This window comes from Rhinatrema bivittatum, chromosome 17 (genome assembly GCF_901001135.1).
Source record: "Rhinatrema bivittatum chromosome 17, aRhiBiv1.1, whole genome shotgun sequence".
NCBI lineage: Eukaryota > Metazoa > Chordata > Amphibia > Gymnophiona > Rhinatrematidae > Rhinatrema > Rhinatrema bivittatum.
Genome location: NC_042631.1, coordinates 12513665 through 12536334, shown reverse-complemented (window position 1 = coordinate 12536334; position 22670 = coordinate 12513665). Strand labels below are relative to the sequence as shown.

The window sequence follows — 22670 nt, the reverse complement described above, 5'->3', positions numbered from 1 at the left end:
CACCCTTATGGTGCCAGTCCTAAGTGTCGTTCATAGGATCGTCTGTATGCTCTCCTGGCGGCTCTCCGTACATAGCTCCAGGCTAAGCGCGGTCAAGAGGGGTTCTCTGGCCTCCATCGCGGCCCTTTAAAGGGCTGATGGCCTCATTGGTCGGCGCCGTTCCACCTCAGCGCCGAAGCCTGGGTGTGGCTTAATGCCACGTCCTTGCGCGGGTAAGGGGGTGGTGTGCCCGATCGTGCGCCGACCCTCCTGCCTGTATTGCCGCGCGCCTCTTCTCCCCTTTTCCGTGCCGCCGTCCTTTGTGGGAGGATGGCACTTCAGTTAAGGGTGGGCTCTGGCCAGTAGGCGCAGGCCCACCTATAAATTGGTGTAACTTATCCTCAAATTTGCCATTGACTTTATATTGGGATGTTAGGAAAAACCCCTTTAGTGCATCTGGCCCTTTGAATGCTTGTTTCAGTTGCTCTTTTTTACATTACTCTACCTAGATTATAAAAGAAATCATTTACAGTATTCTTTCTTTTCACAAAGAGCATTACGTGCTTTACAATCAGCATACTAAAACTGTCATTCATGATCCAGTGCCTCTTGAATATAAAACCGTATTGAATTTTACATATGCAAAAAGCTACTAGAATAGAACATTAGATATCAAAATCAATTCCTTAGCAGTCTTTGCAGTATATAATTTGCTCTTAATTAGTATGCAGATTGATGATTTAAGTTTGTGTAAACTCAAATAGCTAAAATATTCAGTTCAGTTTCTGAATTATACAGGCCAATCTGTATAAGATGAAAGTTGAGCAGCAAAGTATGAATCTTCATTATTTATAGACAAAAGAAATAAACTGGAATATGTATCTTGCTTATGAAGCTATGCACTTTTAATTATGGTACCATGTGATAGTAGCAAATGTGCTATGTGAAGCTATAGCAGGGTAATAAGCAATTTGATCATTTTGAAATAATTCTTAACTTAAGAGAGCAGCCAAGTATGGAACTTTTATAACTAAGGTGAAAAAGAAGACATTAATCATAATTTATTAAAGTGAATCCTTAAATAATGGAAGTGTATAATGCACAATTACAAGAGCCTACCTCATGACGAATCATGGGTTTTGCTGAACCAGAATTCATAATTTATTGTAACTATGACCACTTCTCAGAATTTAATTTTCCATTCTTCTTTCTGTTGCCATATTGGCCTTCTCCCTTTTTTTTTTTTTTTAATCATTAACCATTTGAAGTATCCTATCACCTGCTCTGATGCAGAAGAAAATCAACATAGTGGGATAAACTGGGCAGTAAATATTTTTATCATTTCCTGGAATGCCCTTTTATTTGTAGATTTCCAACCCCCCCATTTACTCGATATTATATTATATCTAACGTAACTCATACCTTTCATAGTATGTTTTTGGTGAGCTGATAACTCAATGTGGTAGCCACTATTATTTCAAGATCACTACAACATAAGTTTGCCACTGAATTAGCAGAAAAACAATGCGAGTCATGGCAGGAACTAATTGAAAACAAAGGTCTGACCCCCCAACAGTAAAAAAAAAAAAAAAAAAAAAAAAGAAGTTTGGCCCACAATCAAGAAACTGAGCAATGATCCATGGCCAACAGAACAACTAACCGCTTAAAAATGGCAAACCGCCAAACATCGAGACCGAGAAAAGAAACTTTAATGACCAGTTCTTAATGGCAGGAACAAAATAAACCATCAAGAACATGAAGATTGGCAGTGCTGCATTCCTTCACGACTTTCAGCAGCCAATTAATATCGTTTTGCATATCCTTGGCCAAGCATCCATGAAATCACTGCCAGTCTAACAGAGGAAGTGGCAAGCAGAGGATACTTAGAGATACCCTCTGTACAGTGTTATTGCAGGAAAAAAAAACTATGGGTTCTGCGGGGCGGCGGGGGGAGGAAAGGGAGGGAAGCTCCGGGGGGGGGGGGGGGGGTGGATGAGTTGCATGATTTTTATGACAACAGAGAAGAGGTAAAGGAGAGGAGCCACGACCTTCGGACCACAAGGTTTAAACTAACGTCTGCGAGGTTGGGGGCACAGCTATTTCATTAGATTGGGAGAGAATAGGGTCTCAGAACCTTTTATTTCCTTCCCTTTATTTTTTTTTTACATTCTGACAGTGCTGCTTACCCAAAGGGCTACACAGGGCCAGATAACTAAAAAAAACCTAAACAGATGCATGATTGTGTATGTCTTGGCAGTGAATCCCAGATTCTAAATCTTTGACTATTCCTTGAGTTTTCTTAGATTACGTTTCATTCTTTCTAGTCTTCAGGTGTGTCCCCTCTGTTGCAAATCTTAGTCTCATCCGCAAAGTCAAACTTTTCCTTCCAACCCTTCCACGATGTTGCTCACAAAGATATTGAACAGAACCAGCCCCAGAAACCAATCCTTTCTCTTTTTGAGTTCCTTTGTCATTTGTTGCCTTTATAATGACGCCTTTTAACTTTAGCCCACTATTGTTCCACTTCACCCAATTTCACCCAGTATTCTAGCTCCTCCTTTTGATACCTCCCTATTTTATGTTAACAATGTCTGTATTTTTGAAATCTAGAACTTTGATCTTCATGTGATCTCTCCATCTTGGTTGCTATATCAAACCATGCTGTTTGATGATCACTGGACATTAGAGACATCTCAGTTTGAGAACAGCAAGTTCAGTACTGCTTCTCCCCCTGTGGGTTTTCTCCATGTGTCTAAGCAGAACACCATGAAAGGCCTCCACAGCCTCTCCATATCTTACAGATTCTGCAGTAGGGATTCCATTTCCAGCAGATTAAAATCTCCATTGAGCAATATCTTTCCCTTTCTTCCTATCTTTTGGATAATCTTCTACCAAATCCCTATCCAGTTCTTCTGTCTGATTCAGAGGGCTGTAGACCACACCCGTGTAAATGGAAATACCATTACCAGTTTCCAAAAAAAAAAAGTGTATTGCGGGTATAGCTCTGAGGTCGTAGTCTGAAGGTACAACTCAACCAGCATCTCTCAATGGAAACCCACATTTCAGTGGTGGTAAAGATATCCTATATACACCTATGCCAGATTAGTCAACTGCATCACTACTTCAAGAAACACGACCTAGCTATTCACTGATCACCAGCTGCATCAATTACTGTGGCTATCTAGGGTGTCTTTACTGTCAGTGCAACAATACTAGCCAGCTCCTGTGGATCCAAAGACTTGTTTGATAAGCCTAGGTTCAGGTTTAATTGGAGCTTCAAGATACATTATATTTTACAAATTTACTTTGCTTTGTTTTCTATAAGAAGATTTTACTTGCAACAAAAATTAACTTAAAAAATATATATCTGTGACGTTTTGCTATTTACTCTGTCCCAGGCCAATGATTATAAATATATAGGCACTCGAGTTTCTGTAAGACATAGGACACCGAATTGGACGGTGCAGTCTAAGTGCCTTTTATATGATGTCCGATTTAAGCAAAGTTACTGTGCATGAAAATTTACTGCATTGTTAATCAGAGTGAGATTTCATTGCTGGTATAAGTCTTTTTCACTTTTTGGGTGCATCTGGCCCTTTGAATGCTTGTTTCAGTTGCTCCAGCTTGTTTCAGTTCCTACTTTAGGAAAAGCCGAAATATCACATGCTTATAAATAAATGAATATGTACATATGCACATGTATGTACATGCTTTACCTTTTGAAATTTATCCCATGGAAACTCTCCATACACCATTATATATGCTAAGTCCAAACCACTCTAGAACCTTGCACCCAGGAATGCCTCTGATCATGCACATACAGTCTATGAGAGCATAAGATTACCCACATATTGGGCAGGTAATTTGGTAAAAAAAACAAACAAACAAACAAACCACATTTCTGATTGTAGAACACTGTTTTTAGCCACAGAAACCTCCTTGAAAGTGACCTTCCCTATACAGAATACTTTTGCTATAGCCACATTAGAGCTCCACTGTATATCTAGTGTTTAGTTTTCCACTTCATCTCCTTCTTCATCTCCATTTAGAAAACAAATAAAAGGCAAACAAAATCAAATGGAATTACAATTGGGTATGGTATGGCTACAAAACTTTAGTTGATTCTTGAAAAAATACAGCATGAAATTAGATATTTTGCTTTTGAGAAAGATAATAGAATTATAAAGCAAAAGGCTGTGGTTGCTTAGAAACATTTATATGTTTTGGTCCAGTGCTTCATGCCTTCTGCTTCGGAATGATTAATGGAACTTTAGCGATTACTTTCTGCAAGACTATGAGGGCAGTAAATAAAAAATCATTTTTATATTACAAAGTGGCAGAGCATGGCATTCAAAAAGAGAAAAATAGAGTATAAAGTGTCTAGACAGACAATGAAAATGCATTGTCTATCCATTTTCATATAAAAGAGTTCTTATATTGGTTATAAAATGAAGGCTTGCATTATATTTTTCATCCCACTGGACCATTTCTGGTTAGGATGTGTTTATCTTAAACTATCTCTTTTCTTGATTGGTGTTCCATGCATCGGCTCATCTTAAGAACTATGCCCAACTCTTGGGACAATGTCTAGATGCTCATGCGCTACTATAGTTGAGGATAAAAGGGTGACGTGCATTAGGCTGCATTCTGCCTGACAGTTTGCAGTGATGAGCAGTACCAGGAAAAAAGCAAACAGAAAAGAAAGGACCACACAAAGGCATTTAGAAGGATGTTGTTTTCTTGATTCATGTCAAAGCTTTGCAAGATGTGGAACAATGTTTTCCTGACTGGGTGAATCTCTGCAAATTCAATTAATGCTTTTTCAAAGTGTAAATAAATGAAAAAACACATGCATTCTGTATGCTTGGTTGAAAGAAATCCCAGGAACACTGCAGTGGTTAAAAACAGGGAAAGACAGGCTGAGAGAGCCAGCCTGTGTGTTTATCTCATTCATGCCTGGTTACCTTCTATGGCTCTGAAAGGTCAGCAAAAAGCAGGCTTCAGCCATGTCAGAAGACAGAACAGAAAGAATTCAGCTCCTGTTATTACAGAGGAAGCAGGACTCACAATAAAACAAGCAATCACCTAGAGAGTGCATTGAGGAGGTTGCAGTTGTTCCTTTTGAATCAGCCCGGTCTGCAGGAAAGGGAAAAAGGCCATGGTATCAGCATAGATATCCAGTAATGTAAATCTCTCTGAGAAAACCAGAACAAAGGTATTGAAACCAGTGCTAGCCTAGATGTGAGCAAGCATTGAGCAATCCCTTCATATAAATTTTATTTCAAAACAAAGCTTTAAAACAGTTTTAGAAGATAAAGTTGGATGGTGTTTCAAAGGAAGCAGCTGGAGACAATACAAATCTATGGGAGGCCAAGGAGCTGCGCCATTCAGCTGGCATGACAAGGTTCTACCTATCAGTAGTTCCCTTGTGACAGGCTAATTAGCATGGATGCTGACGTTAGCTGCAAGAAAGCCTCATACTTAGTTTTTTTTGTAAAAAGGCTATGAAAGAATCAAGGAGTTGTGAGTTGACTGTGTTTCATTTACTGTGTTTTAACAAAAGTTCTAACTGGATGATACTGTCAGACTTCTGCCATCTTAAGGAGGTTATAAAGGATCCAGTAAGAAGTGTTTAAGGATATATTAGCACTATGTGAGGAACTATTTTCTGTTTTGTGACATCATCCTGGGCAGTAATCCTCTTTGTGGAAAAAAAAAAGCCACGTGCAGAAAGAGACTGGTCTTGTGCAGAGGCAGGAGCTTACAGCCGGAGCTCTGCCTTGGAATCAGGGAAAAAGGAGAAAACCCTGCTTGTTTGAGGTAGAAATAATGGGAACAGAGAGAAAAAAATCTATCATTGTTAAAGCTCGAGCAAGTCAAAGTCATTAAATGAACAGGAATGCGGAATTTATCTGTTCTATTAAGGAGTGATATACCAGTTAAAATGTTACTGGGAAAACTGTAAAGTTAAGATTCCAAGAAGAAAGGGAGAATAATGTGCATGATTGTGGCATAGCACTGAATCCAGTTTGTCTTCTCTGGCAGAAAAGTTTCACTCTAGGACTAAGGGGAAAAAGCTAGACTTGAACCAGTGAGAAGTGACTTTACCCCATTTTGCCTTCCATATACTGAGATGTAATTCCACTGAAGAAAAATCAATGTTTTGAGCCAGTGTTACTGTTTGGTGAACAGTCAAATGACATTAAGCAGGACAATTAAACTGGTCTATTTGACCAATCCAGGCAAAAAAATTCAGATTAATTCCTCCCTACACAAAGAAGAAGTGGGACATTTTGAAAGAGTGACCGGAAAAATAATTAAATTTGTTTCTGTTCCCATAGGAAGAGAAAGGACCAGTACTTACGGACAATTGCTTATCCTTTTATTTTATTAGAATTTCAGTACATGGTAGGTTCTTATTGCACACTTAATAGGGCCATATGGTTAGATTGCCAGAAGATATATAGTGAGAGGCAGATAGTTTCTCTTTTTGATTTTTTTTTTAAGTCAGGCTAATAGGTTGTTCCTGCGGTTCCTAGAAGGCAACCAAAGAGAAGAGGAGCAGAGCCACAAAACCAGGAGTGCTTCATTCTCAATCAGCGCCTCAAGCACCTATTTGGAGCATCAGAGACAACGCATCCTACAGCTAAGTTTGCACTCTCGCAACAGCCTAGGTCTGGCCAGACACTAGTGACATTCACTCAAAAACAAAAGAAATACATAACAGAATTACAGGAAGAAAATTATACTGACATAAGAGAAAATGTTCAAAGATACTGCAAGTTAAAGAACAGTACAATGCATCAATTTCAGAGCATGTATTGGTGTTAAGTAAAATATAGTACAAAGGACAAGAGTGGACGGTATTATGAATGCCTGAATAAATGTTTTGAATGCATCTTGCTTCTTTTGAGAGAGACTTAGAAAATGCTAATTATCATAGTGACTTAGTTGATAAATATTGTTCTGATAACTGTTCTGATATCTCAGTTACAAAAGATTTAAAGTGAATTGCATTTACTGTTGGTACACAGTAGATGTTGAACCTGATTTTAACATCATTGCCAGCAGTTAGATTTTTTTTATTATTTGCATTTCATAATTGTTACCACAATAAAAATTGTGTTAATTTTAAATGATTCTTTCCTACATAATATCTTTCTTACTCCTCCCTGCTTCCCCTCCCTACCTCTGGAGCTCCATTGGCTGGGTGGGATTTCCCATTTCTTCTAAATTACCCAATCAGGAAGAGGGCAATGTGTGGAACCCCCTTTAGTTGCAACTCGACTCCAGTACCATTGACCTACCCCATGCCCACTCGGAAACTCAAACCAATGAAGCAGAAGAGAGTCACCATTTCCATCAGTTGCAGCTAGGGGGAGCTATAAAAGTATATGTGTTGGCATATATAAAGCAGCATATTATAAAATGCTTGCTGTCTGTTTTGACTAAGTTCATAGAGTCTGTACTTTTTATACTCTGGATGAATTGAAGTGAATATTTCTGACCCCTGATGGAACTTCTTGATAGAATACAGGCACGCTATAATTATACATTTTTTGTTGTGGATTTAGTAGTATTTATTGTATTTTTCAAAATATAAATCACTAGACAGCCATAGTGATTAACAACAATGGTGATATGATTACAGTAAGAATAAGACCATTTGGTGTTCAACTAGTAGATGAAGTGTTATTAGTCAAAGATGAGACAAAAATCATCTACAAATCTGATTCCCCCCCCTTGATCTAAGTGTATTCAAATTAATGCAATTTGGAAACAAATACACACAAAAGGATCACTAGAAATGTGAATCATGAATAACTGAACTGATTCAGTCACATTTTCTGACTGAACTATTCTGGGTCCAGTCAGTTCACTTGCATTTTTCAGTTCTCAATTGGAAGGGCTCTGTCAGGTCACTAGAGGGCAAAGATTGCTGGGACATTTCTCCCATTGACCAACTGACCACTTGAACAGGGAAGGAAGAGTCCCTGTTACCCTATTTGCTAAGTTCTTTTCCCATGGAAACAAAATGTGAGAAAACCTTTAGTGAATAGGCTTCTGAGTTTCCAATCTGCTAAGAGTGGTATAGGAACAAAGGAAAAGAGAAGAGAGGGAAACGGCTGAGACATGAAAGGGAGGATGAACATTAAACTGTCTGAGAGACGCTAAATAGAACTGTCAGATTAAATGCTCTGCAAATTGTAATATGTAATTTACTGGTTGTGATAAAATCTAGAACTGCATAATAGATGTTGGGAGATTTTGTGAGTCATGATGCATGGATCACTAATTTTAGATAAATTCATCTTTATTATTAACCATGAATTAATAATTAAATCTTAATTTCTTGTTCTATTTCCAAATTGCTTATGAAATTCTGTTTTTCTACTTAGCTGGATAGGACTACTAAAATAGTACAGTAATGTTAGTTCAAGTATTCTAGGAAGTATTCCTAGTTGACCACAGGAAACTCAATGATGGATCTATTGAAATACATGAAATGGTGGAAAACAGTAGCTAAACATGGCATGCCTGTGAATTTACACAATATTTTAATAGACAGTATTGTTCAGGATAAAAATTCAAATTCACAGTTTGCTTTGTAGCCTTTGTAGCACTCAAGTGCTCTCTCTGCTGATGATTGCCATAATACATTCCTGCACTTATGACCTGTGGACAATTCCAATAGCTTCAGTCATAAGGGCCATATTCAGCAAACGTATTGTCCCGTATATTTGTTTGCTAAGCATCAAATAATTCAAGCCTCATCTAAATGGATATCTTAGGTTGCACAGGATGTCTTCTGCATCCAAAAGCTCATGAGAGGCCATTTCAGGATATACATGCATAGATAAGATTATGCATTCACTGAGATTTCTGTTCATATATATATATATAAGGCCTTTTCATAAGAAAACTAACAAAAAGAGATGAAAAGCAATTCAGAAGTGCTTGCAAAAATTGTTTGATATCTTATCAGTTGTATTATTTTTCTTGAACTACAGTAATATGTATGTCCTAAAGAAACCTGAGGAATAAATTGTGCCACCTATATTGTCTGGGTGAAGGTCATGCTGACTTTTATCTAACATGATGGTTTCTTAATGGCTTTGAAAAAGGTTAAGCCAGTCTACTCTATTTAGTGAATTATCTGGGAAAACCAAAGTCTATCACAGGTCATATTTTCACAATGTTGTTTTATATTATTTTGAATCACTCATGCAGTAACAAAACCTCATGAATTGCTTAACTTCTGGAGAGTATAAAACTCCATGTGCCAATGTGTCTGCATTAGATCATATGAGGCAAAAGAAATAAAATAAAACAGACATCAGGTTTGGCCGGCTTGAACATTGACCTTCAGCTTTCGTGATGAAATTACAGAGAATTCTTTAAAATTTACCTCTGATACTGAATGAAATTATCATCATATTCTCTCTGTCACGTCAGATAATAGTAGAACATTGTTCTAAAAAAAATGAAATATTCTCGGTTTCGAATCAATAGCCAGGATGATCCCTATTATTTTATTGCCACTGTGCATCCTAGGTCCTATAAATTTAATAGAATTGCAAATTGACAAATAACAGGATTCAAGTGAAGAGCCATAACAGGTGAATTGAAGGTCTGTGGACAAACCGGGAATAAATGACATAGGGAACATTCCTTTGTTCTGGTTTCCATTCACTTGAATGGCATTATGTTTATTTTCTCTGGTTACTTCAAAATCACACAACTGAGGGCAATCTGGAATACACAGAGTTCATGTTACACCTCTACATTATTATGATTTCCTGACAGCGTAAGTCCGATCTTCATGCATTTCCTCAGCCTCATTACTACCTATGACTCTTATGCAACAATTATTTACTTCTTACTCACATTTCATGATTCGCAGTCCAAGTAATAAAGAGGTCGGTATTCAAAGGCATTTATCCAGATAAATGCAGAGCTTTGAATATATCGACGCTTCTGTGAATAAATTTATCCAGATAAGTGAGAGGCATTTCAGGAGCTTTCCAGGGTGGAGTTGAGTTAGTTGAACAACATAATAATATAGCCAAGTTGAGGTAAACAATCCAGTGATATTTAAACATAGCAGATTAGTTTTCAAAGCTATCCAGGTCAGGGATACCCAGATAACTTTATTTGAGGACATTCAGCAGGATGTGTATACCATTGAACATCCCTGATAACTTATCTGACTAACTTTATTAGCTAGATAAGTTATCCATTTTATGGTTTTGTAAAATTTACATAGGTTATGATATCTCTAATTGAACCAAGAGAAAAAAAAGATATTGTGCCTGTTTAGAGAAATCAACTCTGCAATACATAATTTGCCCGTCTCCCCCCCCCCCCCCCCCCCCTATGATGATACATTTGCAAAACCTGAGGTCTGCTGGCCCGATTGGACAGGAAGCTCAAAGTCAAGACTGCTATTCATCCAGAAGGCTTGTGAACCTGGTGGATTCTGATAGGTATTATGCCATGATTATTTAAAACAGTTTGCAGTAGTACATTTTTGTGGTTTCTGACCCTTTCATGTCTGAATGCAATCTGTATTAACTTCTAAAATTCCCAAATAGGTTGATCTTACATCTTGAGAATCACAGTCCTGGGTGCTTTGATTCTTTTCCTTGGCAGACTCCTCCTGAAAGATCCTTTGATTCGTTAAGACACTCTTTTGAAGCTAAAAGGAAACAGAAAGAAATAGAAAAATCCAGAGAGCTGAAAGCAGCAAGCACTTCTTGTCTGTACAGTGGAATAGAGCTGAGCAAATGATTTAGGAAACAATTGAAAGTCTATTTGGATTTAACATGTTCTGAGGAAGGGACTATAAATTTTTATCAATATTTTCTCCTCTGGAAATTGAAATCTACTGATTTATGGCAGTCCTCAAAATGCAAGTGACTTCTAAATTCTATATTTCCTATGCCTCAGAATATCATACATCAAATCTATATACATGTGATTACTGTGCTATAATTGCAGGATGAGGCTTAATCAAAATACCTCTCTTCCGTAATTTGGATTGGAAATAGCATTCAATTGATTTTAATATTTCCAGGTTCACTAAACGAGATCAAGAATATCAGAGTACGACACATTATAGATATTCAGGTAGATTTTAAAAGGGCCGCGGTGCATCCAAAGATACACGCTATTTTATAAACTATACATATTTTACGTAGGCTTGGGGGGAGGGAGAGGGAGACTGACTCTTTATACATGGACCATTGTGAGGGGGTACTTTGATTCGGGGGGAGTTTTCGGGAGGTGGGTTGGGGTTGGGAGGGGGGGGGCGGTTACAGACACATTCAGAGGTATCCATGGTAAAACTGACATTAAAAATGTTTGACCTTATACTGACACTCAGACGTCTCAAACCATTACTTATACAAGATTATTTCAGAACAGTTCTGCAACTACTCATCTTCTCCAACATAGACTACTGCAATGCTCTACTCCTTGGATTACCTCTCACTACCATCCGTCCTCTCCAAATCCTACAGAACACAGCTGCCAGAATTCTGACTAGATCAAAAAAAGATGAACACATCACACCAACGCTCATCTCATTACACTGGCTCCCAATAAAATACCAACTAGAATACAAAGTATTGACAACCCTGCATAAAATAATCATAAGACAACAAAATAATTGGCTTAACAAATACATCATAACACACGCTCCAAAACGAAACCTACGCTCAATGAATAAAGGTCTCCTCAAAATCCCTGACGCAAGAACCACTTGACTAAACAAAACACGTGAGAGAGCCATATCCATCATCAGCTCCACACTATGGAACTCAATAGCGATGGAAATAAGAACTCAACCATGCTTTAAAATGTTCAAAAACAATTGAAAACCTGGCTGTTCACCAGAGCCTACTCAAATTTACTCAACCAACCAGCCTACCAAATACACTCACAACCCAATATCAAGAAAAATGCTACTTCCCCAGATCTACCAAGGAATTCTTAACAATGGATTACCCAACCAACCTCATACAGTGTACATTACTTCATATAAAGATACTTTGAATTGTTAAACCCCTGCAGTTAAAGATCCAAATGTATATACATTCCTCTTCCTCACTTATTAATCAAGCCTATATGTAACAACAGTATGTATGTAATATCTTTGCTGCATGTAATACCTTACTATATATAATGAGCCTTACAAGTAATATCTATTATATCTAATCAACTTACACTACATGATAAGTTAGTCTGATGATGTGTATACAACCTGTTACATGACCCTGTAAATCGTTCTGATGGCGAAACCGAATGATGGTGTACAAAACACGTTAAATAAATAAGTGATGAAAAGAAGTTGGTTTGTACAATGCAGCTAGCAGAGACTGTAGTGTAGAAATCAACTCCTCTTGTTATAATTTTCGTCACTTATAAGGTCAAAAATTCTTTACTGATGTCAATTTTACAATAGAAACGTCTGTATCTGTAACACCACCTCCCTAAGCCCAACCCACCTCCCGAAAACTCCCCCCGAATCAAAGTGCCCCCTTACAATGGTCCATATACACAGTATCAGACTGAGCCTTTTAAAGGGTCTCTCTCTCTCTCCTGTTATGCTGTAACAAAGTGGCTCGTGTAACATATGAGCGTCGGTGCTGGCCCTGCCTCTGGAATGCCCGTGCCCTGCCCCCTTTTCCACCTCCCTTTTCTGGGTGTGCACCCTTCCCAGCTATTTAAAATTCACGTAGCTCCTGCGCAGCCCACTTACATGCATATAAGGCCATTTTTATGGGCTCAAGGCTTTTAAAATCTACCTCTTAGTGCATACCCTACACCACATAGGAACAATACATCTAGAAAACCTACAGTAGTAAAATATAGTTAAGTATACATTAGCTTACAATTGTTCAGCCAGACTGGAGTACAGAATACATTAGCACCTAATAAGGAACAAAAATAATTATGAAATTGCTAATTTATCATAAGCACGATTGGGCTTCTTCTCTGAATTGGAGACACAGGGGAGAGAAAATCCGAGGATTTTAATGCATTATCTACGATGACACTTAAATCCTTTTACTGGGTGGTAATCCCTAGTATGGAACCTAACATCATATAATTGCAGTTTGAATTACTTTTTCCTATGTGTAACACTTTGCAGTTGTCTACATTAAATTTCGTCTGCCATCTGGTTGCACGGTCTTATAAGGCCTTTCTGCAATTTCTCGCAAACCACGTGGGATTTATCATCTCAGAATAATTATGCGTCATCTACAAATTTGATCACCTCACTCGCTGTTACCATTTCCGGACTATTTAGAAATGACCATTTATTCTACTCTTTCCTATCTTTTAACCAGCTCGTGATCCACAACAGGACATCAGCTCCTATCCCATGACTTTTTAGTTTTCTTAGAAGCCTCTCATGCGGAACTTTGTCAAACGCCTTCTAAAAATCCAAATACACCACATCTGCCGGTTCACCTTTATCCATGTTTATTCGTCCCTTCAAAAAAATGTAAGCGATTTGTGTGGCAAGACTTCCCTTGGGTAAATCCATGCTGGCTGTGTCCCATCAAACCCCCCCCCCCCCCCGCCAGACTTCAGGTACAATGGATGATTTTAATGACAGTTACAAATTACTAGTGTAATAGATGTACAATTTTATTTTTAAGTTTTGGGGTGGGTTTTTTTTTTTTTTTCAGAACTCTGGGGTTTATTCCAATACATTTCTGGAAGGATTATAATTTTGTCATATTTGTCATGTTAGTTTTGCAGCATAAATCAAAGTGAGAGCAGTTTTTGTGTGTTTTTTTTTTCCTTGCCTTTGTGCTATTTATACTTTCAAGACTCAAATTCTGTAAATCTCATTTGTACAGTGCGATGATGCCCAACAGGCAAGTAGTACAGAATATCTCTCTCATTTTTCATACATTGATTATGGCTTTTTGAACTACATTCCAGTGTTCAAAAGGATTCTTAGTGACTTAAACTACTGCCTGCATAAAACAGTCCTCCTGATGAAAGCAATTTGTCTGGTTTTATTACTTCACCACCAATATTCCAAAAGCTTATCCAAAAACCACGCCATTGGAATTTTCAGACCGGCGCACGTTTGTGTGCATTCATCAGCCCATGCGTGGGCGTGGCCATTTTATAACATACATGCGCAATCTTTATTGCGAATTGCATTACGGCTGTTTCAGGCATTTCACACAGGTTAGCACCAGGAAAAAAAAGGTGCAGTTATTTCTGGCGTTAAAAGCATGCATTATGCTATCATACAGTGGAAAATGCCCTTCATTTTCATTAATCCCACCTAAACCCCTCACCAATCCCCGCCCCTTTGAAAAATTTGCATTTGCAGCATGCGCTACCATTACTGTCGTGGGCGTTAATGCCATAACACATTTTGATGAATGACCCTGTTAATCGGATATGACTAATCCAGTTAAGTTACTATGTATACCCAGTGGCACAGCAAAGCTGCTGAATGTCCCTGTAATTGTGCGCACTTCGCCAGATAAGTCTACCCGGCTAGGTTTAGACCTGCTCTATTGGGTGTGTAAACTTAGAAAAAAATCTTATGCAGCCAACTTCGAATATCGGTAGTTTGACATATAAGCTCTGCCCTGATCCGCCCTGCACATGTCTACTGCTTATGCATATATTTTAGACGTATAAAGTACTTGTATGGCTAAGCGGTGGCCGCTGAACACGCGCGCACATTCAGTGGCCGCTACTTAAGCCACATAAGTCTCACTTATCCGGCTAAATAGTGCTGAACGCACTTTGAATATGGGGCCCAAAATGTTTAAACAACAAGAATACCATTCACATTCTGCACTTTGATGGTAGAAAAAAATGACATAAAATGTTTCAAACTGGCACAAAACTTTTCTTCCTTAAAAATAAATAAATAAATGGCCTTTGGTAAATGGCCTGTGAAGGAAAGCTAGAGAAGTACATGCTCCAGAGTCATCTGAGAACCAATTAGCTGTGATCCCCACGGAAAAGAAACGCTAATAAGCCGTTAACGGGCCGAAAAAAGCCCATGCTGGTCCCAGAAATGTCATGCTGCAAACATGTAAGATTTCAAAACGTTTTGTGTAATAATTGTAACTGCCAAGTTTCCCCTCTGATAATTCCTCATTATACAGACCAAATATCGTTCAGATTTCCTTAAGCAGGTATGTGTTAGTCTCTAGATGGAAGAGAATCACTGCAGTGGTAGCAAGACGTTCTAAGCAATTTCACTAAGGGCTAGATTTTAAAAGCCCTGCGAGCGTAAATCCTCCCGGATTTACGCACGCAGGGCACTCATGCGCCGGCGGCCTATTTTGCATAGGCCGCCGGCGCGTGCAAAGCCCCGGGATGCGCGTAAGTCCCGGGGCTTCGTAAAAGGGGTGGGAGGGGGCGAGTCCGGGGTCACGGGGTGGGTTTGGGGCGGGCCGGGAGGGCGGTCCCGAGTCCCCCAGCACTGCGGCCTATGCCTGGGGATGCGAGGTGGCGCGCGCAAGTTACGCCTGCTTCAAGCAGGCGTAACTTGCCCAACATAGGTAGGGGGGGATTTAGGTAGGGGAAGGAGAGTTCCCTCCGAGGCTGCTCCGTTTTCGGAGCGGCCTCAGAGGGAACGTAGGCAGGTTGCGCGGCTCGGCGCGCGCAGGCTGTCGATTTTGCGCAGCCTTGCGCGCACTGACCCTGGATTTTATAAGATACGCGCGTATCTTATAAAATCCTGTGTACTTTTTAAAGATCTACCTCTAAAACAGCAAGTATGTTAAAGTAAATATACACCTACATCAAAATATGAGGAACGTCAGAAGAAGGAAGGAATGGCGTCCCCATACTGAAGGGTTGGGAAGATACTGTGGCATTTTTTTTTTTTTTTTTTTTTTAACAGGGTGGTTGGGGGAAAGGGGTCATGCTGTTTTGAGCATCTTTTTAATTTAAAAAGTTGGATGATTTGATTTATGCTTTTTTTTTTTTTTTTTTAAAGAGGACTTGGTCAGTTCCTTATTTTCAGCACTCACTAGGCTAAGTATAGCCAGGGAAGCCAGCTCCACTAAATCTAGCCGGTCAAACTTTGACAGCTAAATTCAGAGAAATATTCAGCAGAACATCTAGCCGGTTAGTTTCAGCTGAATATTCCCTAGAGACAACTGACTACATTTAGCCTGTTACCCTACCTACTCAGTGAGTCCTTGAATTATCCACCTCGTGGTGCCAACGCCCAAACTGTGCCTCAGCACTAACAGCCTGTGGATGTACGCGTTGACCAGAGCGCTCTTTTTTTTTTTTCTCATGGCTCCACCCCGAAGCCCAGCATAGAGGGCTGGTTGTCAGTTCTGAGGAGACAAAAAGGAGAAAGAGGCCTATGCATGCCGAGGATGAGGAAACCGGAGCTTGGAGGCTGGACCAAGCAACTCCTGAAATCAGGTGCGCGACCACAACCGGTGTTTCACTCCCCTCACAAAGATCCAGAGAACAAGACGGACCAAAGACATTTCATCTGAACTGTCAGGTCAGCGAAACGGGAAGGATTCAGATGATAATGAGAGAAATCAGCAGGCAGCAGGGGAAGTGTTACCTCCAAATTTGTGGCTGACGAAAAATGCTGAAAAAGCATCTGTTACTAGATTGCAACTTTTCTTCCAGTTTACCTTCTCATCTCCCTGGTATCTGATAATTTTCAGCACACTGCAATGGCGGTTGGCAGCATTTTTGTTTTCTTAACATCGCTAGTAAATAACTTACCTCAGGTACAAAGTTAGATTGTGAGCTCTCTGCGAATAGGGACATATTTATGGTATCTGAATGTAACCTGCTTTGTAGTACAGAAAGGTGGATTATAAATAAATCAAATTAAAATGATTCTGATTTTCAGATCTGCCTCTAAAATGATATGATTAACTGTATAGCATATAATTAGGCAAATCTTCTGAAGCCAGAAAAACTATGCATCATTTGATTTTGCATGTGAGCTTCAAATTAAGGAAAAATTAATTAGTGAGAAGTCCAATGGATTACTATATAATTCTTGAACAGTTTACATTTTTTGGTAGGCTAGCAGGTTTACAAGAAGGTCACCGAACGTGTCAAAAATCAAGTAAGTCATTTCTACAGTATACTTAAGATTTTCAAATGTGCACCAGGACCTTTCTCTCACCCAGTATAAGCAAGACGTGACATGCTGCTATCTGCAAGACTACAGTGACTACGGAAGCTTTTCAAGTTACTCAGCAATTCAACTGGAACTAAATTAGCACTGAATAATTAAAGAAAGTAAAATAATAAATAGTATTAATCAGTTGAATGAACAGTTCAGGAAGAATATTGTCACATGTTTCATTATGGCTCTAAATATTAACATTTGCTAATCCCAAGATTAAAGTAATAGATTTTTTTTGTATTTTTAAACTGAGAATAGATTGATGTCTAATTGTGTCATATATAATGCATAATGACTATTTAGTTTAACCTTTTCAGTTGTGTTTTGTTTTTTGTTTTTTTTAAATCAATACTTTATTAGAATTTTCATCTCCTGCAGGCCAGGGGGAATAACAGCAGCTAAACAAATAGCAACATCAGCGCGCCACACTGCAGAGCATCGAAATGAAGGAAAGAAGATAGAATAAATAAATCCAATCAAGTTAAATCGGAACATTATATAAAACCTCTACAAACAGAACTACCTGAGAGAGGGGAAAAAAAACTACAGGCAAGAGAATTAAATCCAAGTCCTCAGTCATACTTTAAACTCGCACTAATGATTTAATCCAGCTTAACTTCCCTTCCCAAAACATGAATCTTACGCATTGCTGAACTTTCCAAGTTTTTCAAATCTGGTTGTGATTGCTCCTTCGAATAGCGCCAAGTGAATTAGCTGCAAGCATTCCTGATAGGTATTAGAGCTGGGTCGCAGGAAGCACCCTGGCAGCTGCCAGCATGACTTGAAATACACCTTCTCTGAGAGATTTACTTCCCATCATCTTGCTTACACTGTAGCCCAGGAGTATCCAGAGTAAAGATGCAGGAAGCTGCATCCTCATCAAATGTCTCTTACAATAATCCGTGGAAGAATAGGACAGTCTTAGAACCTGCACATGACATAGCCTGTCTGCCCACGGCTCCTCCAAATACGGCGTACACGTTTGATTCGACTACAGTCCACTACACTCTAAGAGTAGCTCTTTATATTCAATTGGTCTGGTCCTGCTACATTGAACTGTAAGTGACTGTCAGTGCAACACATTCAGGCTTGACCGGCTTTTGCTAAACAAATGCTTGCATTGTGCAGTCACCCAGAGATTTTCCACAAGCTACTGTGGCAAGCCTCTGTGACTCCATCAACATCAGTGGAGGAGCATGCTAGCATGTATGTATGCATATTTGACTGTGGGTGTGTATATACACACACACACCAAATGCATGCATAATGGAAATATGCTCAGCTAGGATCATCCATATCACAGTATTGTCCAGTGATATGGTGGGCGGGATCTTTAGGCTCCCTGCGTGTGGCCATACTATTAGTAGTTCAAGCCATGTTGTTTCTGTCTTTCAACTACTTAGCGCTTGTACTGAGGCTTGCCAGCTTATTTTCTTAGGCCTTTTTCAGTTATTGCAGAATGCCATGCAAGACTCATTGAAGGGAAATATCAAAGGGACCATATTACCCCTGTTCCAAGCAAGCTTCACTGGCTTCCCATCCAGCAACAAATCAACTTCAGGGTTCTTTTGATCATGCACAAACTGCTCAATACAACCTCTTTTCCTTGGATAAATGCAAGTCTCAGAATTTATCAACCTACTAGAACATTAAGCTATTCCCAGCGTGGACTCCTGGATGTACCGTCTCTAAAACAGGCACGTTTAGCTGAGACAAGGGCTTGTGCAACACTCTTCCTGTGACTTTACGGCAGACCGAATGTGCTAGAACTTGTTAAAAACTCTAATCCTCAAACAGGCCTTTGTTGTAATACTTTGAGATGTAGCAGAGATAAGTTCCTTATTTTTTCAGTGATAGACATGCAATTGCAGATTTTTATTGTCTTATTGCATTTTCTTTTCTTCCTTTTCTCTCTTTTTATCATGAATATCTATATTGTGCGATGCTTAGTGCTTTTGGCTTAAGCGATTAATACATTTTAATAAACGAAGCAAAACTTGCCTTCTCAAAGTTAACTTCTTAGAATAACGAATGTACAAGGTGAGGAAACAAGTTGGAAACGTGCAAGACTCCAGTGTTGCTGTAGATGGGTTAAGAAGGTCTGAACTCAGAATTTCTAGTTATCCAAAGGAGGGTCATTTTTATTTTGGAGTTTGGGAGGAAAGAAAATCACAGAGAAGAGTTTAGTCAGGAAAAAAAAATTCAGTGACAGCATATTAATATTAAGAAGTTATTCTTTCTGCAGGAGAGACTGCGAGCTTGTCTGCGATGATTAATAGTGTTTCTTGTGCTTAGTGTTTATCTAAGATATCAACCGTTCAGTGCAAAAGCCATCACATACAAGTTAGTAATGATTTTCTATTAATGAATCAGCATAACAAATTTATCACATTGTATTTATGCATATTTATATGCAAATGTATTCAATATATAGTTACTTGTCAAAGATTACAAATGAAGGTGCTCACAGTGGATTATGACTTAAAATGGATGCTTTTAGTACAGCACAATACCTGTATTCTTAACTAGATGTAGTTTATGGTACACCAAACTTACCTTAATATTCTTTTAACAAAATGCTGCCACACTGAATCATACGATAGCAATGACTGAAAACCACTCTATCCCCCTGCCCTCCCTTAATGTTTTCTATCCAGCTCTGAGTAGCAGGAAGAGTTGACCAACGGATCCCGTTAATCGTTTATAGACACGAATCGGGCGTGTTCTCAGAATCTGAGAGAGAAGTGTGATGCACAATAGCATTGTGGCACTCTTCCTTCAGAGCAAGTTTAGAGGCCACTGACTGTTATTTACCTTTTCTATCATTCAGCATCATTTGGATTTAATTATTTTTAAACTAGCTGCGTATTGAATTTTAATTCAAAATTCGGTTAAATATTTAGTTCGAAATAAATTGAATAAAAATACAAGGGCAACGAAATTGCAAAGAGGAACCAATAAGGATTCAAATAATTTAACAAGACCCCCATCTTGGAGGACAATAAAGCAAGAAATAAGGAAAAACAGACAAATATACAGCGATAATATAGAAAACTGCCCAAGCATCCCCACCAACCCCTACAGACCTGCACCTGTGCTTTATTATTAAGGAACAACTCTAAATAGCTAGGGTCAAAAAAGATTAACTTATCCTTCTGATAAACAACCTCACATTTAGAGGGCAACTTAAGATTGAAGGAAGCGCCAATAGCAGAAACACAATGTTTCAGACTGAGAAAACGCTTCCTCCTTTCCTGTTACCCTAGAAATGTCTGGGAATATTTGAATCTTAGACCCACAAAATAAGGCATCCTTAATTTAAAGAACTGGTGGAAAACAAGATTTTTATCAGATTCTGACATAAATAAATCAATAAGAGTAGCTTGAGTAGGTATGATGTTCAAAAACATCAGATGAAACGTTCCTATCATTTAAAGATCTTTTAACATCCGGAAAACAATACCAATTAGAAAAAGAACAGTTTTTCTATGCAAAACTGCAATGGAGTTAGATAGTTTTTAAGTAATCCAATTCCTGACAAAAGTCTGGTTTTAGGGAATCTGAGAAATCTAAGGGCCGGATTTTAAAAAGGTTACAGTTGCAGGACCCAATTTAAAAAGGCCCGGTGACACGCGTAAAGTCCTGGGACGCGTGTAAGTCCTGGGACTTTACTAAAGGGGCGGTCCAGGGGCGGGGGCGGGGCCAGAGGCCTCTGTCAGAGTGGCCATTGTCACTGTGTCGGAGGAACGCGTGCCGGCAGGCTGCCAGCACACGCAACTTGCGCCTGTCCAGAGGTAGGCGCAAAAGGTAAGACAAAGGTCGGGGGAGTTAGAGTAGGGCTAGGGGGGAGAAAGGTTAGGGGAAGGGGTAGGAAGGTCAGGCTAGGGGGAAGGGATCGGGGGAAGGCAGCGCGGCTCGGTGCGCGCAAGGTGCACAATTATGCACCCCCTTGCACGCGCCGACCCCCTGATTTTATAACTTGCGCGCGGGCATACATGTGTGCGCATCGGCTAGCGTGTGCACATGTACGCCCGCGCGCACCCTTTTAAAATCTACCCCTAAGATTTTTAACTCTGATCCTATTCTCTAATTGCTCTAATTTAGAGTGCAAAAACTAACTATCCTTAATTACAGGTTCTAATTGCAAAGATGAAGGAGCACCACAAGATTCAACCTTAGACTCAATATTCTCAAGTCTTTGTTCATGTTTCAACAATTTAGAGAAGGTCTCTGTCGAATAAGTACATAACTGAGAAACTGTGTGTGTGAGAGAAGCTTCCATATGAGTTATTAGATGTCTTTTAAGGAGATATCCTCTGGTTCCTCAGATTGAGTTATCTGGTCTAGCTCCAAAGGAAACAGAATGAAGAATTAGAAGCTTAGAAACACTCAAGGTTTTGTGAAAAATAGGCTCTGTGAGGTCCAAATTAACGGCCACAGGGGATCCGGGAAGAGGACTGATTAAAGCAGCTGGTAACTCTTCTGAAACACCAGGGAGCATAGAACCAACCACACTGAGGGTAACAGAAATATTATCTTCTACCTCAACCGCTGATTGTAGCTGGGACACAGTAGGTGGGAGGTGGAACCCCGGACTTAGAGAAACCTCCCCAGACCCATCAGACCCAATCACCTGAGTGGTTGTAGGAGCAGTACGATGTATATGGTCATCCATAAGTCCTCTAATAGGGGTTGATGCTGTCGGGGAAGCAGTTATCTTCCCAATTTCTAAAAAAACGGAGACACGGGGCGCGCCAGCAGCAGCCCGCCGCATGCCAGCTGGTTATGAGGGCTCTGCTCGGGTTCTGTGGATGACTTCAGCGCGATGCAACAATCTGATCTCTCTGCCTCCCAGAAGAAATTTGGAAGGCCAGAGGAAGAATAGAAAGCAGAAATCTTCCTTGGATTTAATTATTCGCTATCCAGGGTCATGCTCAAGGTGAGTTACATTTAGGTACTGTATTTCCTTGTCCCCAGGAGGCTTACAATTTAAGGACCTCATTTACTGAAAGTTCCCTTACACATAAATATCTTATGGATAATTCAACTGTACATATTGATGCAATTTTCAAAAGCCACTTACACAGGCATAGTGCATTTGCCCACGAAAAACCCAATTTTAAGCTTTTTAAAATCAGGCCCTAAGTTTTTCCTCCACTCCATTGAGAACATGGTATAATCTCTCCAAGTTGGTTTTGCAATTAAACAAATAAGTCAGAAAGCTATTGCTGGAAAATGAAGCATGCTAAAGAAATGATGTAACATCATTACAATGTCCTCACAGGTGAGCATTAACAAACAGCCTAGTGAAACTAGAAGCTTAAATTTAGGGACTCAGACCTAGTGAATTTTCAAAAGGGCCAATTTAGGGACCTGCTTTCAAAAGTTAAGAGCCTAAGCTCTTTCAAAATGGACCCTTAAGATCTTTTGAGGTGAATTTTCAAAATATTACAAGTGCAAAAATTAGCATATAGGCACATAAGTAGTTTCTATTTGCATATACTGTATTTTATAAAAGTTGAAA

The 22670-nt window shown here is 39.3% G+C and overlaps 1 protein-coding gene and 1 long non-coding RNA gene across 3 annotated transcripts in view; one reads left to right on the top strand and one right to left on the bottom strand.

The window, feature by feature from the left end:
- Positions 1-22670, bottom strand: part of LUZP2 (leucine zipper protein 2) — a 279647-nt gene that overhangs the window by 7125 nt on the left and 249852 nt on the right. The window contains exon 10 of one of the 2 annotated variants that reach the window (XM_029582400.1): positions 10586-10678. The exons of the other annotated variant lie outside the window; for it this stretch is intronic. Within the exon in view, the coding sequence (XP_029438260.1) occupies positions 10586-10678 (93 nt within the window). The remainder of the gene's footprint in view (positions 1-10585; positions 10679-22670) is intronic. 2 annotated transcript variants of the gene reach the window in all.
- LOC115079183 overlaps positions 1-22670 on the top strand; it is a 267455-nt gene that overhangs the window by 162657 nt on the left and 82128 nt on the right. The gene's annotated exons all lie outside the window — the stretch shown is intronic.